Source organism: Hypanus sabinus, chromosome 14 (assembly GCF_030144855.1).
Source record: "Hypanus sabinus isolate sHypSab1 chromosome 14, sHypSab1.hap1, whole genome shotgun sequence".
In the NCBI taxonomy this organism is placed as follows: domain Eukaryota; kingdom Metazoa; phylum Chordata; class Chondrichthyes; order Myliobatiformes; family Dasyatidae; genus Hypanus; species Hypanus sabinus.
The window spans coordinates 57,325,961-57,344,025 of NC_082719.1; the positions used below are offsets into that span (position 1 = coordinate 57,325,961).

The 18,065-nt window shown below is 35.3% G+C and overlaps 1 protein-coding gene across 1 annotated transcript in view; it reads left to right on the plus strand.

The window, feature by feature from the left end:
• The window catches only part of tusc3 (tumor suppressor candidate 3), a 380,924-nt gene that overhangs the window by 226,599 nt on the left and 136,260 nt on the right, over positions 1-18,065 (plus strand). The window contains exon 8 of the mRNA XM_059989264.1: positions 9,700-9,774. Coding sequence (XP_059845247.1) covers positions 9,700-9,774 — 75 coding nt within the window. The remainder of the gene's footprint in view (positions 1-9,699; positions 9,775-18,065) is intronic.

Here is an 18,065-nt window from a genome sequence, read left to right on the forward strand (position 1 = left end):
AGTAGAAAAGCAAACTGTGCAGAAGATACAGAAAGCCTGCAGAGAGATATAGATAGGGGAAGTGAGTGGGCAAGGGTCTGGCAGATGGAGTACAATGTTGGTAAATGCAAGGTCATCCACTCTGGAAGAGCAGATTATTATTTAAATGGTAAAAAATTGCAGCATGGCATGTGCAGAGGGACTTGGAAGTACTTATGCAAGTATCACAAAAGGATAGTTTGTAGGTGCAGCAGGATATCAAGAAGGCAAATGGAATATTGGCCTTCATTGCAAGAGGAATTGAATTTAAGTGCAGAGAGCTTATGCTGCAACTGTACAGGGTACTGGTGAGGCCACACCTGGAATCCTGCATGCAGTTCTGGTTTCCTTATTTGAGGAAGGATACACTGGCTTTGGAGGTGGTGCAGAGGAGGTTCACCAGGTTGATTCCAGAGATGCGTGAGTTAGACTATGAGGAGAGATTGAGTCACTTGGGGCTGCACTCACTGGAATTCAGAAGAATGAGAGGACATCTTACAGAAACATATAAAATTATGAAAGGGACAGATAAAGTAGAAGCAGAAAAGTTGTATCCACTGGTAGGTGAAACTAGAACTAGGGTACATAGCCCCAAGATTCAGGGGAGTAGATTTAGGACACAGATAAGGAAGAACTACTTTTTCCAGAGGATGGTGAATCTTTGGAATTCTCTGCCCAATGAAGCACTGGGGGATACCTCAGTAATATATTTAAGGCAAATTTGGATAGATTTTAGCATAGTAGGAGAATTAAGGGTTATGAGGAAAAAGCAGGTAGGTGGAGATGAGTCCATGGCCAGATCAGCCGTGATCTTATTGAATGGCGGAGCAGGCTTTACGGACCAGATGGCCTACTCCTGCTCCTATTTCTTATGTTCTTATGCTATGTTCTTTGTTTCTGTGGAATTTAACATAGTGAATCAATAACTACTTCAGTAAAAATAGCATAAGTAAGCTAGTTCTACAATCTGCAGACTCATCAGACCAATCAACTCCATGTTACCAACACCATCTGCATCAGAAACCGGAAAAAGAAATGTGACCACACACACACACACACTTTAGAGGAAACATTGCATCCAGGGGAAATTGCAAATTGGATTCATAATTTGCTCAGTGATAGGAAGTAGAGGGTGATAGCTGAGGGTTCTTTTTCAGACTAGGTGGTTGTATCTCGTGCTACGACTTCGTTGTTTGTAATTTATAGCAACAATTTGGGTGTAAATATACATAGCATTGTTAATTAGTTTGCACATTATACTAAATTAGCTGGTGTTGTAGACAATCTAGAAGCTTATTAAAAATGCAGAAGGATCCTGATTAGCTGTAGCTTTCAATCAAGGTAAATGTGAGGTATTGCATTTTGGAAGATATGGTAGGAGTTGTACAGTGAATGCCAGAGCCCTGGAGAGTGTAATGGAACAGAAGCACCTGGGAATGCAAGTGCACAGTTCACTGAGATAGGTTTCTCAAGTATATAGGGTGGTGAAGAAATCTGGCATGTTGGCCTTTATCAGTCAATACATTGAGTACAGGAGTTCTAAAGTTACGTTGCAGTTATATAAGTTGTTGGTGAGGCTGCACTTGGACTATTATATACAGTTTTGTTCTCCCTGTTATGGGAACAACGTTATTAAATTAGACAGAATGCAATAAAGATTTACAATGATACTGCCTGGTCTTGGGGGCCTGAGTTACAAGGAGAGGTTGCATCATTACCTGGAATGCTGGTGATTGTGGGATAACGTGATAGAGATCTATAAGATCATGGGTGCATGAATGTTATCTTTTACCTAGAAAAGGGTGTTAAAAACAAGAAGGCTTCAGTTTTAGATTGCCAGTGAGAGATTTAAAAGTGATAATGGGGGCAACTTCTTCATACAAAGGGTGGTGTGTATTTGAAATGAGCTACCGCAAATAGTAGTTGACCTGGCCATGTTAACAACATTTAATAGCCTTCTAGGTAGGTACCTAGATGGAATTTTTAGAGGGCAATGGGTCATATGCAATCAGTTGGGACCAGCTCACTGGGTAATACAGTCAGCATGGACAAGTTGGGTTATAGGACCTGGTTTCATGCTGTAGAATTCCAATAATCTATGATTCCATGGTATTAAGGTGAAACTGGTTTACAAACACATATAAATATTTCTTAGTATGTTCACCTTTTATTGATTTATACTGAAATCATAGTCATTTTCAAGATTCTATTGAAGCCCCACATTGCTTCAAGTCATTGCTTATACTGTCTTGTTCTTCTTTCATACTACCTTAGCTGTAACATTAAAGGCTGTTCGTCCAAATACAATGTCTTACTGTCTCTCTCAATGTTATTGAAAGCCAACTGAAAAACTTCCTTTTCAATTATCTTTCATCTCACCACTTCACTCTCTATCATCCATTCATTTTCGCCTTGCCTTTTGACCATTTCAGTCTCCAAAGTGCAATGTACACAAAACTCTTTTCAGATATGAGGGGAGAAAGGTTAGTGAATATATTTGTAAAGACATTGATTATTCCTGAGCTCAAAAAACTTTGCTGTTTTATCCAACTGCTATTCATAATGGTAGTAAGAATCAGCGGATTGTTCAGTTTTTAAGGGAATCATAGTCACACTGAAGCTTGTCTTTTACAACAAGCATAAATAAATGATTCCAGCAAGAAGTGCTGAATAAGAATCAGTTACAGGTACCTGTGACAACAACGTCTCCTCCATAATCACCATCAGCACAGGTGCACCACAAGGCTGTGTACTTAGCCCTCTGCTGTATTCACTTTATACTTACAACTCTGAGGCTAAGCATGGTTCCAAATTATATTTGAGTTTGCAGATAACACCACTGTCATTGGCCAAATCAAAGGTGGTGATGAATTAGCATATAGGAAGGAGATTGAAAATCTGACAGAGTGCTGCCACAAGAACAACTTCTCACTCAATGTCAGCAAAACCAAATCGCTGATTATTGACTTCAGGAGGAGGAAACCAGAGATCAATAAGCCATTTCTTATCGGGAGATCAGAGGTGGATATGGTCAACAACTTTAAATTCCTCACTGTTTTCATTTTAGAGGATCTGTCCTGGGTCCAGCACATAAGTGCCATTATGAATAAAACACAGCAGTGCCTCTACCTTCGTAGAAGTTTCTGAAGACTCTGCATCTGAGAACTTTAATAAACTTCTATAGATATGTGTGGAGAGTATATTCATTGGTTCCATTAAGGTCTTGTATGGAAACACCAAAGCCCTTGAACAAAAATGCCTACGGAAATAGTGGATACAGCCCAGTCCATCACAGGTGAAACTTTCCCCTGTGTTGAGTTCATCTATACAGCGCACTGTTGCAGGAAAGCAGCATCCATCATTAAAGACTCTCCCCACCCCCATACAGGACATGCTCTCCTCTCGCTGCTGCCATCAGGAAGAAGATACAGAAGTCTCAGGACCCATATGACCAGGTTAAGAAACAATTATTATCCCTCAACTATCAAACTTTTGAACCAAAGGGGATAATTTCACTCAACTTCACCGGTCACATCACTGAATATTTCCCACAACTTATGGACTTACTCTCAGGGACTCTTCATCTCATGTTCTCAATATTCATTTACTTATAATAATAATAATAATAATAATATTATTATTATTATTGTTGTTGTTGTTGTTTATTTTCTTTCTTTTTGTATTTGTCTCAATTTGTTGTCATATGCATTTTGGCTCTTTTTTCGTCTTGTTGAGTGTGGTCTCTCATTAATTCTAATGTGTTTCTTGTATTAACTCTGAATGCTTGCAATAAAATAAAACTCAGGATTGTATATGATGACATATATGTACTTTTATAATAAATTTACTGAGAACTGTGAACCTTTTTCTTTAATTTGGTGTGCTGAGGCGTGTGAATGTACCGGGTACTTGTATCTTACTGGCTGAAGTTACAAATTCATCCGCACTTATTAATTAAAACATAAGACCTTGAGGGTTTTTGATAGGATGAATGTGGAAAGAATGTGTTTAAAAAAAAGGATCAATTATCGGAGTACAACTTCCATATAACCCAATATTATTTTTATTAGGTGATATTGAAGAGATAAAAGTGAAACTCAAATTGAACAAATATTAGAAAGAATTTATAAAAATTGCTTTGGCAGTAGCCAAAAAGACTATTGCAGTTACTTGGAAATCGGATTCATACTTAAGTATGGACTGTTGGAATAATGAAATTTTAGCTGCATTCCACTTGAAAAAATTACTTATAATTTAAGAAATAACTATGACATATTTCTGAAAATTTTGCGCCCTTACAAAAGATAGTATCAAATATATAGGTGCTCTGAAGATAAAGTTATTAGTTATCTGGGGGAAAATAAATATATATATTAAACTTATTTTGAATTCCATGGAGCATGTGGGGATCTTCTGATATCCAGGCAATCTTTCTTTCTTCTTTCTTTCTTTCCTGTTTCTTTTTTTTTCTTTTAGACAGGGATGTAAAGGGGGGGACGGTTAAGGGGAGGGGGGGGAGGACTGATATATATATATATATATATCATTATTCTATTTCATGTAATTATCTTAAAAAATTGAATAAAAAGTTTATTAAAAAAAAGGATCACTCATTTTAAGACAAAGATGGGGAGATGTTTCTTTTTCTCAGAGAGTTTGAACCTTTGAAACTCTTTCTTCAATTTAGGTGGCAGCAGAATCTGAGCATTTCTAAGGTACAGTTAGATAAGTATATTAAGGAAGGAGGTGAATGATCCTTGGGGGTAGACAGGAATGCCAAGTTACAATTAGATGAGCCAGGATCTTAAATGGTGAAAAGGCTTGAAGGCTTATGTTCATAATGAAGTATAAAGGACTGCTGCTATAGATTTAGCTACTTGAGCTGAGGGGTTTGTTTTCCCTGCAAATTTGCACAGTGCATTTTATTTTATATGTGGCTGCTTCTGTTAGAAGTAGCTCTTTTTCATTTTGATTATTGATATTTTAGAAACATTTTGTCTTTGAAGGGATAATGGCACACAATGAAGACCTCAGAAGCTAGGAGTATATTCAGACTAACAAGATAAAAATGTCTGATCCAAATACTTGGCTCACTTCAGCTTGAAAAGAAATTGGCTGTTTACATTTCTGTCAATAACAACTCTTAAGCTTATTCCTTGCAATATTGATGTAAGCAGAAGAGTTTTACTTCCACTAGAAACCTTTGTATAGTGGCATCCTCTAAATTAACTGATAGTAACATGTATTTTGACTTGTTTTCTAATTTTTACAGTACTTTACAGATATTAGACATGTAAACAAATTCTGTAAAGTGAAGATGCTTTCAAAAATAATGAAATGTGAAGGGTCAAAATATCAAAAATATTAAACAATAGAAAAAATCTAAATCATATCAATATTTTGTGTGACCACCCTTTGCCTTTAAAACTGCATAATTTCTTTTAGGACCACTGTCGTGCAGTTTTATAAGGAAATCAGTTGATAGTTTGCTTCACGCATCTTAGAGAACTTGACACAGTTCTGCAGATCTTGGCTGTTGCGCTTGCTTCTGTCCCTTCAGGTAATCCCAGGCAGCCTCGATAATGTTGAGATCAGGACTCTGTGGAGGTCATACCATCTGTTGCAAAACTCCTAGTTCTTCGTTTCACAGAAGGTAGACCTTGGCCATATGTTTGGCATCATTGTCTTGATGTAGAATGAAGTTGGGACTGATCAGATGTCTCCCTGATGATATTGCATAATGGATGAGAATCTGCTTGTACTTCTCTGCATTGAGGATTCTACTAATTCTGACTAGATCACCTAATTTGCAGAAATGCAGCCCCAAACCTTCAGCAAATCTTCGCTGTGCTTCACTGTTGGCGACAGGCACTCATCTATGTTGCACCACCTGCTCTTCTACAGACAAACTGCTTCCTGTTTGAGCCAAGATTTTCAAATTTTGATTTGTCGGTCTAAAGCATTTGCTGCCATTGTTCAGCACCCTAGTCCTTGTGTTTTTGTGATTAAGTAAGTCTCTTGGCTTTGTTTCTGCTTTGGAGGAATGACTTTTTGGCAGCAACTCTTCTATGAAGACCACTTTCGATAAGACTTCTCCGGATTGTTGAGGGTTGTACTTGGGTCCCAGAGGTTTCTGTGAGTTCAGAGTTGATACTCATGCTACATTTCTTCTGACTCAGAAGGGATATCTGTTCGATGTATCTCTCATCTGCTGTACTCATTTTCTGTGACTGAGCATTGTTTCTGGTCCTCAACATTGGTGTTTCTTTCTGTTTCTTTAGAAGAGCTTGGACAGCTTATCTTGAAACTCTTGTCAGTCGCAGAATTTCTGCTTGGGGGGACCTTGTTGATGCAAGATGACCACCTTGTGTCTTGTTGCTATGCTCCCTTTTGACATGGAATAATAATTGATGAGGTTAAAAATGAACTGTTACATCTGTCACACACTCACCTTTTAGTTTTGTTGTCCTTCACCCAGTTTCATCCCTTCTACACCCATTTCCGTATCAGTTTAGTTCATTCATCTTGTTATGTCATTGATCATTAACACCTGTTCATTATCTTTGTTTAGTTATACACTGGGCTATATACCTACAAAGTAATATTTTTAACAATGCTCTATTACTTAACATGTTACTTTCTTTAATGAATTACAGAAATTTTTCCATGACATTTTGACTTTTCAGAAAATTAACATTTGGAAGTGTAAAATTTACTCTTTTCCACTGATGCACTAATGTAGAAGATAAAAGAATAACCATCTAATACAAAATTTAAATAAAAAATCAAGGGTGCCTAAGACTTCTGCATAGTACTGTACATGAAGTTCAAGTTCAAGTTTAATTGCCCCTCAACCATATATGTGTATACAGCTAAATGAAATACGAATGGAATACTCCTCTCGGGCTTCCAGATGGTTACAGGTATCGATTTTAACCGATGCTTTGATGGCAAACTTTGCCATCTTCATCAAGGATGAAGATGAATATCTAGTCCGGTGTCATATATACCACCATCATTTATCCCCCTGATTAGTTAGTCTTTAGTCAATGATATTTCTGCTGTGCCACCTTGTTTACAATTAAATTCCCGTTGTTACTTAGAGGAAAACCTTCATTTAATTCAAAGTTTTTTTCTCTAGTTTTATTTTGATGGCTTACTTCACCAGGTGGTCCCAAAAGCCATTGGTGTGGCACAGTAGTTTTGTGCCATCAAAGTCAGTTCTATGGCCATTGCAAATGCAATGGTCTGCTACCCCTGATATCTCCAGGTAATCCAAATGGATACAGCTTCTGACGTCTTTGATGTGGGTTTCTATCATGCATCTCGTCTGGCTGATATATACTGCCCTGTATTCACAGGGCATCCTCACAGAGAAACATCATTCCTCTGGGGTCAAGGTACAGAGCACAGTGCATATAGTTTCCATAGCACAAACAGTTATGAAATAATATTAACACAAGTCTCTGAGTCGCATGAACTGAAATTGATGGTGCATGGGATGTTGTCCTAGAGCCATGTTTCCGTAACAAAAAACACAAAGTAGTACCTCATCTCACACTGGGTCAGCCATATATGAAGCTTATTTTCCAGGGAGCAAATGCTGGAGAGCAGCACTGGTGGGAGAGCAGGCTTGCAGGGATCAACCCCCCCCCCCACCCCAACCCAGTAGGTAGCATGACTGCTGTACCTCTCTTCTCTCCTCCAGCACCTCTCCCCTGTAACAGGCCTATTTCCACTTTGGCCAGAAGAAGAGATTAAACTGGGTAGCACTTTATTCAACTGCAAAGACAATGAATTAAATGACCTGACTTTGTGATGTGAATGTCCTATGATTACACTATCATTTCATTAAGAACAACTTGCTTTAAAAGGTGTAGTAATACTTTCATGTTTTTTAAGCATTAAAATCTAATGATGTTAAGAATCATTCAAAGGAATAATGGCATTGCACGTCAGTCTGGATAGTTTGTAAAATAAATTGCAAAATATAAAACACAAAATCACCTGAAATAGTAACTCAGTCTTTTGATAAATAAAATGTAAGCCATGTTCATGAAGAACTTGAGTAAGTGCAGAAAAAAAGTCTTTAGCAGGAGAACAGAGCCACCATAAGTGCTTACATCATATATAAGTAGATAAGATTAGTGCAAATGGTTGCAAAAAGCTCTGTGGAGCAATTCTTCAGTTCAGCATTGGTGCAAATCAGTTATGGAAATATTGTTGTTGTTTCTTTCCACGACTTGGTGGCAGTCTTGCTGTTTCTTTAGTATTTTGCCTTTTTTTAATGAGAACAAAACTGAGCATGGGAAGGGGCCAGTCGGGTTTCAATCCATGACCACTCACCTGAAGTCTGGAACAGGTGCCACTACACCAGCAATTGGCTTTATGGACATATAATAAATTCATCAAAATATTTTCTCCCAACTAATTAAAAACATGAGATCCTCCTGTTCACTGTCTTGGCAAGGCATATTTTTTGTACAAATAAATTGCTCAAGAAATCAAGAAAAGACCTAAATAATGTTTCTTAATTCTGTATTTTCCCTTTCCTTCCTCCTTGTCCTTTTTAGCATTTAAGTTGCTTTGTAGGTCCACTAATTTAATTATAAAGGGAGTACTGATTAAACTTCATTTAACTATTATCATAGCAATGTGTTCCTAGCAATGATTACAGAACTGACCAAAATTAAATGAAGTATTTTAGAATGTATCTGTTTGACAAAATACAAAACATGATAAGTGAATGTGGAATCGTACATAACGCCCTGGTGAATATTTCTACTGCTTTGCTGTAGGTATTTCATTCTAGCAGTTCTGTAAGAAAAGTCTGTTCTGCTTTCAACCTGTTTGGTTTTGAGCTAAGACAAGAGGCTTTGTTGTTCAGCTTAGGAATGTGCTGTCAACCAATCAAGATGGTGGAATTGAGAGAAGGTTCTGGAGAATGCTGGGCGGAGAGGTTTTTCTAAGAATCTCTGGTATGGGTTGAGGTCTTTTTGGCGGAAGCTGGGAGATGACAGAAGGGAGGATGGCTGAGGATGAAGGTACTTTGTGCAGATGAATGGCTCCAAGGAAGAAGGACCAACACTCCCATGGTAGACACATTTATTCAAGATGGATTTTGAGTGACATTTGGAAGGTGGCATGTGCTTTCACACTGACCAAGGGTCCTGTGTTTGAGTTACATTCAAGTTCAAGATAAGCTCCAACTTAAGTGCACCTTTAACTGTTTAAGAATAATGGGCCCTTTTTGTTCTTTTTCTTCTTTCTTTCCTTTAATAACTGCTTGCTTAAATAACATTCCTAAATATACTGTGTTTATAATTGTCTGTTATTTCTTGCCGACGGGTGATTGCAAGGGGCAGTAAATCACACAAACCGGGGTTTGGGTGGGTGAGACATCCCAACCTGATGGGTTTGGCAGGACCAAAGTTGTATACTCCCTAGACATAAGAACCCTGAGAAGGGTGGGTTTCTCCCTGCAGAGTCTAGTGGCTGTTAGCGAGGGATGCCCAGTAAAAAATGGTTTCAAGTATTAAGTCGTGTTCCTGATTTGATCCAGGACAACAATAAAGAGTTTTTATCAATACAAACAATTTTAACAACATACAGTATTAATGAAATAGTCTTTACTGTGCCTTATTTCTATAAATTCTGTTGTTTCCTTGACGACAATTGCAGATGCTGCCATCACCATGGGAATGGTTCTTCTAAATGAAGCTGCAACATCTAAAGGAGACGTTGGAAAAAGACGAAGTAAGCTATGACCTCAATTTATACCTTAGTTCATGGAAAATACTTCAAACAACACCGTGTTAAATATGATATGAAACCAAATATTTTACTAAATGATCTACTCTAAAGTTTAAATATTGGCTTTGTTCTTATCACTTACTTTTGAACTCTTTTCCACTCACTGGGCACTTATTAAGTACCTCCTGTACCTAATAAAGTGGCCACTGAGTAAATGTTGGTGGTCCTCTTCTGTTGTGGCCCATTTATTTCAAGGTATGATGCGTTGTGCATTCAGAGACGCTCTTTTGCACATCACTGTTGAAACACATGCTTATTTGAGTTACTGTCCTCTTCCTGTCAGCTTGAATCAGTCTGGCCATTCTCCTCTGACCTCTCTCATTAATAAGGCAATTCCACCCGCAGAATAGGTGCTCACTGGATGTTCTTTAAGTGTTTTTTCACACCATTTCTGTAAACTATAGACATTTGTGTGTGAAAATTCCAGGAGATCAGCAGTTTTTGAGATACTCAAACCCACCCCATCTGGCACCAACAATCATTCCAAGGTCAGATTACTTAGATCATATTTCTTCCCTGTTCTGTTGTTTGGTCTAAATAACCGAAACTCTTGACCATGTCTACATGCTTTTATCCATTGAGTTGCATTAAATATTTGCATTAATGAGCAGGTGAATGGGTGTACCTAATAAAGTGGCCACTGATTGCATTTAATGGATTGATATTTGGGAGAGCAATCACTGGAAAATTGTTTATCTTCATTCATTTAAAAATGATTTCAGGACCTGAGAGAATCACTTAATATTATGAATAATGGATTTTTTATTATTAAAAAGAATTTGATTTGGCTATTTTTGTTCTAACAAAAGAGCGTTGGAAAGTTATTTGACAATTCTCTTTCTCAAATATACTAAAGGGTACATCAGAATGACTTTATTTCATTATAAGTAAAGTTCTGTGTCAATAAAGATTGGAAGATAGATTGCAGGTCTATGATTCATCTTCTGGCAAAGCCCATTGCAAGTTTAGGTGAAAGTTCAATGAACTAATGAGGCCAACAACAGAGAAGGTAGGGTGTCTAGGGTTGGATCAATACATAAGATTCAAAATAAAAGCAGAAAATGTTGCAAATACTCAGCAGGTTAACTGCATCTATGGAAGAGAAACAGTGTTAACACTTCAGGTCAAAAACCTTTTATAAACGTTGTTGTAAAGTGTGAACTCTGTTTATCTTCACACAATACAGCCTGAGTTGCTAAGTATTTTAAGCATTTTCTGTTTGTTTCCAGCAACTATAGGTCTGGAATTGATTCTCAAATACCTAGATTTATGCTGCTTTCACCCCTTCCTTTAGTATTACAGACCTAATAGGACAGAATTTTCATTTAAATAACATTGAGGTTGAATTGCACTGCAACTTTACACTAATTTTGCCTAACTAGTCAAGTACATTGACTGATGTGAAAGGATAGCATAACAGATAGCAAACAGTTTTTTTAATATCCTTTGTTAAATGTAATTAGTTATTGCCAATGGACACACTGGGTACTGAAAATTGTCTATTAGAATTCTGACATCTCTTTCCTATTGTTGGAATTAATTGAGTTATTGTTGGGGGCTTTCAGAATTATTGCTTCTTTCCATGCTTTCCCCCTATTATTTTAAATGTACTGTTCTTTCTTAATCCTTTCAACATTAATTTAATAATCCTTTAATCAAATTAATTAAATTGATATATGGATGTAATGAGATAACTTCACTGAAAATTATCAATCTGCAATTCCGGCCATTGTAACACAAAAGTAAAAACCTAACCATTTGAGTGCAAGTCTCACGTTTGAGAATTTTGACCATTTGTTGAAATTAATAATATTTTTGGACTACTTGGGTGCCTGTGAGAGTTAGACGAGCATGAATTTCTGGAGGAACTGGTGCAATGGGACAGGGCTTCAGATTTATGGATCATTGGGATCTCTTGTTGTATGACCTGCACAGAAGGGATGGGTTACACCTGAACCCAAGTGGACCAATATCCTCGTGGGTAGGTTTGCTAGAGCAGTTGGGGAGGGTTTATACTAATTTGACAGGGGAATGGGAACCAGAATAATAGGGCTGAGAATAGGATAGTTCGTAAACAAGTAGATGCACTCTGTAGAGAGACTGTCAGGAAAGGCAGGGAGGTAGTATGGCAAAACTGTAGACAGTGGGATGAGTTGCAGTGTAACATGGGAACAAAATTGAAAAGGATAATGAATACTGGACAAGAGCTGTTATATTTGAATACAGTGTAGTGTAGTCCTCCGTTAGTCTCGATAGACCATGGATTTGTACCTTAGAAACTTTCCAGGTTTTAGCCTGGGCAAGGTTTTTTTTAATGGAAGACCAGCTGTTGCCCATGCTGCAAGTCTCTCCTCTCCATGCCACAAGTGTTGTCCAAGAGAAGGGCTTTTGGACCCATACAGCTTGGCACCGGTGTTGTTGCAGAGCAATGTGTGGTTAAGTGCCTTGCTCAAGGACACACATGCAGCCTCAGCCAAGGCTCGAACTAGCGACCTTCAGATAACTAAATGAACGCCTTAACACTTGGCCACACGCCAATATTTGAATGTACTCGGTATGCTGAATATTGTAGATGATTTTGAAATGCAGTTAGAGATTTGTAAGTAAAATATTGTGGGCATCGCTGAGTCGTGACAAACAAGATCATTACTGGGAGCTTACATTGTATTGAAATGTGAGGCAGCTTGGCAGGGGGATGAGGTGACTTTATTGGAAAAAACTGAAATGAAATTGTTAGCAAAAGTTGACATAGGATCAGATGATGTAGAATTAATTGTAGCTAGCATTAATAAACTGCAAGGGTAAAAAGACTCTGAGGGGAGTTATATATAGGGCTTCAAACAGTAGCCAGACTGTGGGATACAAATTACAACAGGTGACGCGGGATTTCAATATGCAGGTAGGTTGGGAAAATCAGGTTAATGCTGGAATGTTGATGCAAAAGGGATGAAAGCAGAACATCAATGACTAGAGATTCTGGGAGCAATTTGGAATGCACAGGATAGAAATATCCCAAAGAAGAAGTGTTCTAAAGGCTGGATGACAGAACCATGGCTGACAAGTGAAGAGAAAGCCAACATAAAAGCAAAAGCGAGGGCTTATAACAGAGCTCATAAAAACTAACACAAGGCAAATTAAAAAAACATAAAGAGGGATGAAATATGAAGGTAAGACAGCCAATAATATCCAAGAGGATACCAGAAGTTTATTTTCAGATATACAAAGATTGAAAGAGAGGCAAGCATAGATATTGCACCACTGAAAAATTATGCTGTGAAGTTCATAATTGAGGACATGAAATGAGTAAGTATTCATTTATGAACTGAATAACAAACAAATTGAATAAGTATTTTGCATCAGTTTTCACTGTGGAAGACATTAGTGGTATGCTGAAATTTCAAGAATGTCAGGGGCAGAAGTCAATGCTGTTGCTATTACTTGGGAAAGGGGGCTTGGGAAGCTTAAAGGTCTGAAGGGTCCCGACCCAAAACGTCGACTGTACTTTTTCTCTTTAGATTCTGCCAGGCCTGCTGAGTTCCTCCAGCATTCTGTCTGTGTTGCTTGGGTTTCCAGTATCTGCCTATTTTCTCTTGTTTGTGACCCTCTTCTATTTTTGTTTTGAAGTTTCTGAGGTGGCTGATAAGGCCAGTGTAGGCATCACAGTTTCCTCCACAGATAGGACAGTCATTGCTTGGTGGCTAGTTTGCAATGTGTTAGGATAGTTCTGATGCATTTGCAGGCCTTTAATGTGTTCTAGATTATGGACTCGAGTTTCTCAATACCACGCTGAATATTCCTTCTCTACTTTGTCTGGTTGTGCACCAGAAATTCCCAGGACTCAGTGGGAATGTTATTTCTTTAAACAGCTTTGATTATGTTCTTGAATATCTTCCTCTGTCTGCCTGGAAATGTCTTCTCAATTGATTTTAGTATGCTGGAAGTACATCCTTGGAACACCTTGGATGTACGAGACACCGTGGAGATTTTAATATCCAAGTTCAAATCCCCATCTGTTTTTATCAAAAATCCTTATGTAAGAGTGTTCTTTTCTTTTCAATTATTTATTTATTAAATTTTAGAACATTACAAGAATAAATGTGATGATAAAATAGTAAGAAAAATAATGTTAACCCTCCCACCTCCCCTTAACCCTTATCTAAAGAAAAAAAAGAAAGAAGAGAAAGATTGCCTGGATATCGGAGGATCCCCACATGCTCCATGGAGTTCAAAATAATTTTAATATTTATTTTTTTCTTTCCCCAATTACTTTATAATTTTATCTTCAAAGGATCTATGTATTTAATCCTATCTTTTGTAAGTATGGGAACCAATTTTTCAAAAATATATCATATTCATTTCTTAGATTGTATGTAATTTTTTTCAAGTGGAATACAACTATGTATTTCATTATTCCAACGATCCATAGTTAAATATAAATCAGATTTCCAAGTAACTGCGATAACTTTTTTGGCTACCGCCAATGCAATTTTTATAATTTTTTTTCTGATACTTATTCAATTTAAGTTTCAGTATTGTCCCTTCAATGTCTCCTAATAAAAATAATACTGGACTATGTGGGAGTTGTACTCCAGTAATTTGTTCCAATAAAAGTCTTAGATTTATCTAAAATGGTTGAATTTTAAAACAAGACCAAGTAGAATGTTAAAAAGTACCAATTTCTTGATTACATTGAAAACATTGGTCAGACATATTTAAATTTAATCTATTTATTTTCTGTGGTGTTATATATAATTGATGTAAAAAATTATATTGTATTAATCTAAGTCAAACATTTATTGTATTTCTCATACTATCAGAACATAATCTTGACCAATTTTCTCCATCAATTTTAACATTCAAATCAGATTCCCATTTTTGTCTTGGTTTATGAATTCCTAATTTAATTGTCTGTTTTAGAATCAAATTATACATACAAGATATAATTTTTTTAATTTTTCCTTTCTGAATTAATATTTCTATTTCACTAGGTTTTGGCATCAACATTGTTTGACCCAGTTTTTCTTGTAAATAATTTTTTAATTGAAAATAACAAAAAAGAGTATTATTTGACATTTTATATTTATTTTTTAATTGATCAAACGACATCAATATACCTCCTTCAAAACAATCACCTATATATTTAATCCCCTTTTGGAACCAGTTATGTAAAAGTTTATTATCCATTGTAAAAGGAATAAGCCTATTTTGAATTAAAGTTCTTTTTGCTAATAAAGATTTCTTTATCACATCGTCCATATTTACCTTATTCCATAAATCAATCAAGTGTCTTAATATAGGAGATTCTTTTTTTCCCCGTATCCATTTGGATTCCCATTTATATATAAAATCTTCTGGTATGTTTTCTCCTATCTTATTTAATTCTATTCTAATCCATGCCGGTGTTTCTTCATCAAAAAAAGATGCAATAAATCTAAGTTGATTTGCATTATAATATTTCTTAAAATTTGGAAGTTGTAACCCTCCTAAATCAAATTTACATGTCAATTTTTCCAATGATATTCTTGACATCTTTCCTTTCCAAAGAAATTTCCTTACATATTTATTCAGTTCTTGAAAAAACTTCTGAGGTAATTGTATTGGTAAAGTTTGAAATAAATATTGCAATCTTGGAAATATATTCATTTTTACAGCATTAACTCTACCTATTAATGTTATTGGTAACATCATCCATTTATCAAGAGCCTCTTTTATTTTTTTAATAATGGCAAATAATTTTGTTTATATAAATTTTTTACATCATTATCAACTCTAATACCTAAATATTTTATCCCATTTATTGACCATCGAAATTGAGTTACTAATTGACATTGATTATAATTTCCTTTGGTAAGGGGTAAAATTTCACTTTTATCCCAATTTACTTTATGCCCTGATACTTTCCCATATTCTTCCAATCTAAAAGTTAATCTTTGCAAAGATTGCAATGGGTTTGTTAAATAAATCAAAACAGCATCAGCAAATAAATTAATCTTATATTCTTCTAGATTAACTCTAAAGCCCCCAATGTCTGAATCTGTTCTAATTAATTCAGCTAATGGTTCTATTGCCAATACAAATAAAGCAGGTGATAATGGGCAGCCTTGTCCAGTTGACCTCGTTAAGCAAAATGGTGTTGAAATCTTTAGCTACTTTAGCTTGAGGATTAGTATTTAAAGTTTTAATCCATTATTTAAAAGATTTTCCTAACTCATATTTTTCTAATACCTTAAATAAAAAATCCCATTCCAATCTATCAAATGCTTTTTCTGCTTCCAAAGCAACTGCCACACTCATTTTCTCTTTTTTGTGCCAAATGAATTATACTAAGTAACCGGGTTATATTATCCATTGATTGTTTTTAATAAAACCTGTTTGATCCATATGTATTAATTTTGGTAAATATTTAGATATTCTATTAGATAAAATTTTTGCTAGTATTTTATAATCTGTATTCAACAAAGAAATAGGCCTATATGATGTTGGTTTTAAAGGTCTCTATCTTTTTTTGGCAATACAGTTATGATTGCTGTTAAAAAAGATTGCGGGAGTTTATGCATTCTTTCCACTTGGTATATTAATTCCATAAAAGGAGGAATTAATAAATCTTTAAATTTTTTATAAAATTCAGGAGGAAAACCATCTTCTCCTGGGGATTTATTACTCTGAAGTGATTCTAAAGCTTCTTAATGTAAAGGGCATATCTAATCCTTTCTGTTCTTCCAAATTTAATTTTGGAAGGGTTATTTGTGATAGAAATTTATCTATCTCAGCAATCTTATTTTGTGATTCTGATTGATATAGTTCAGTATAAAATTTTTTAAAAGTTTCATTAATTTCTAAAGGTTTATAAGTAACCTTATTTACACTTGTTCTAATTGCATTTATTGTTTTAGAAGCCTGTTCTGTTTTCAACTGCCAAGCAAGAATTTTATGTGATCTTTCACCAAATTCGTAATATTTCTGTTTAGTTCTCATAATTACTTTTTCTGTACGATATGTCTGGAGTGTATTATATTGTAGTTTTTTATTAACAAGTTGTCTTTGTTTTTCTTCTGTCGTATAACTTTGAGATTCTTTTTCTAACTTTATGATATCTTTTTCCAATTGATCTATTTCTGCTGTGTATTCCTTCTTAATTTTAGATGTATAACTTATAATCTGACCCCTTAAATATGGTTTCATGGCTTCCCATAATACAATTTTATCCTCAACTGAATGTTAATTTGTATCCAAAAAAATTGAATTTGTTTTTTCATAAAATCACAAAAATCTTGACGTTTTAATAAAATTGAATTAAATCTCCATCTATCGATCGATTACTCCTTATCCATCATTATCATTGTCATTATCAAGGGGGAATGATCTGACAATATTCTTGCTTTATATTCCACACTTTTCACTCTATCTTGAATATTTTTTGATAATAAAAAAATCAATCGAGTAAGTTTTATGTCTATTTGAATAAAATGAATAATCTCTTTCTCTTGGATTAATTTTTCTCCATATATCAATCAGATTTAAATCTTTCATTAATGATAAAGTTAGTTTTATTACTTTTGATTTTGTAGCAACTTTAGTTGATCTATCCAAAACTGGATCTAAACAAAAATTAAAATCTCCACCTATTAATATTTTATCATGTGCATTAGCCAAGTTCAAAAAAACTTCTTGTATGAATTTTGCATCATTTTCATTTGGTGCATAAATGTTCATAAAACTTCATAATTCTGAAAAAAATTGACAATGTATAATCACATATCTCCCCACAGAATCAATTATTACATTTTGTATTTTAATTGGTAAAGATTTATTAACCAAAATTGCAACTCCTTTCGATTTTGAATTAAATGAAGCTGCAATGACATTTCCAACCCAATCTCTCTTTAATTTCTTGTGTTCTGTTTCTGTTAAATGTGTTTCTTGTAAAAAAGCTATATATTTTCTTAATATATGTTAAAACTCTTTTTTCTTCTCACAGGTCCATTAATTCCATCAACATTAAAACTTTAAAAATTAAGTAAATTAATCATTCATAATACCTTGGGAACTCTTTAAAATTGTCCATGTTGCTATGAGTCTCTAGGCAAAAAAGAAGAAAAATAGAAAGATAACTAATATACAAGAAAAAAAACCAAAATACCCCCCACTAAAGTTGCGAACAAAAAGAACCCAACATTACCTCGCCCCCCATTTTACAGGTCATGGCAATCGCCATGACTGTACACGCGAAACTC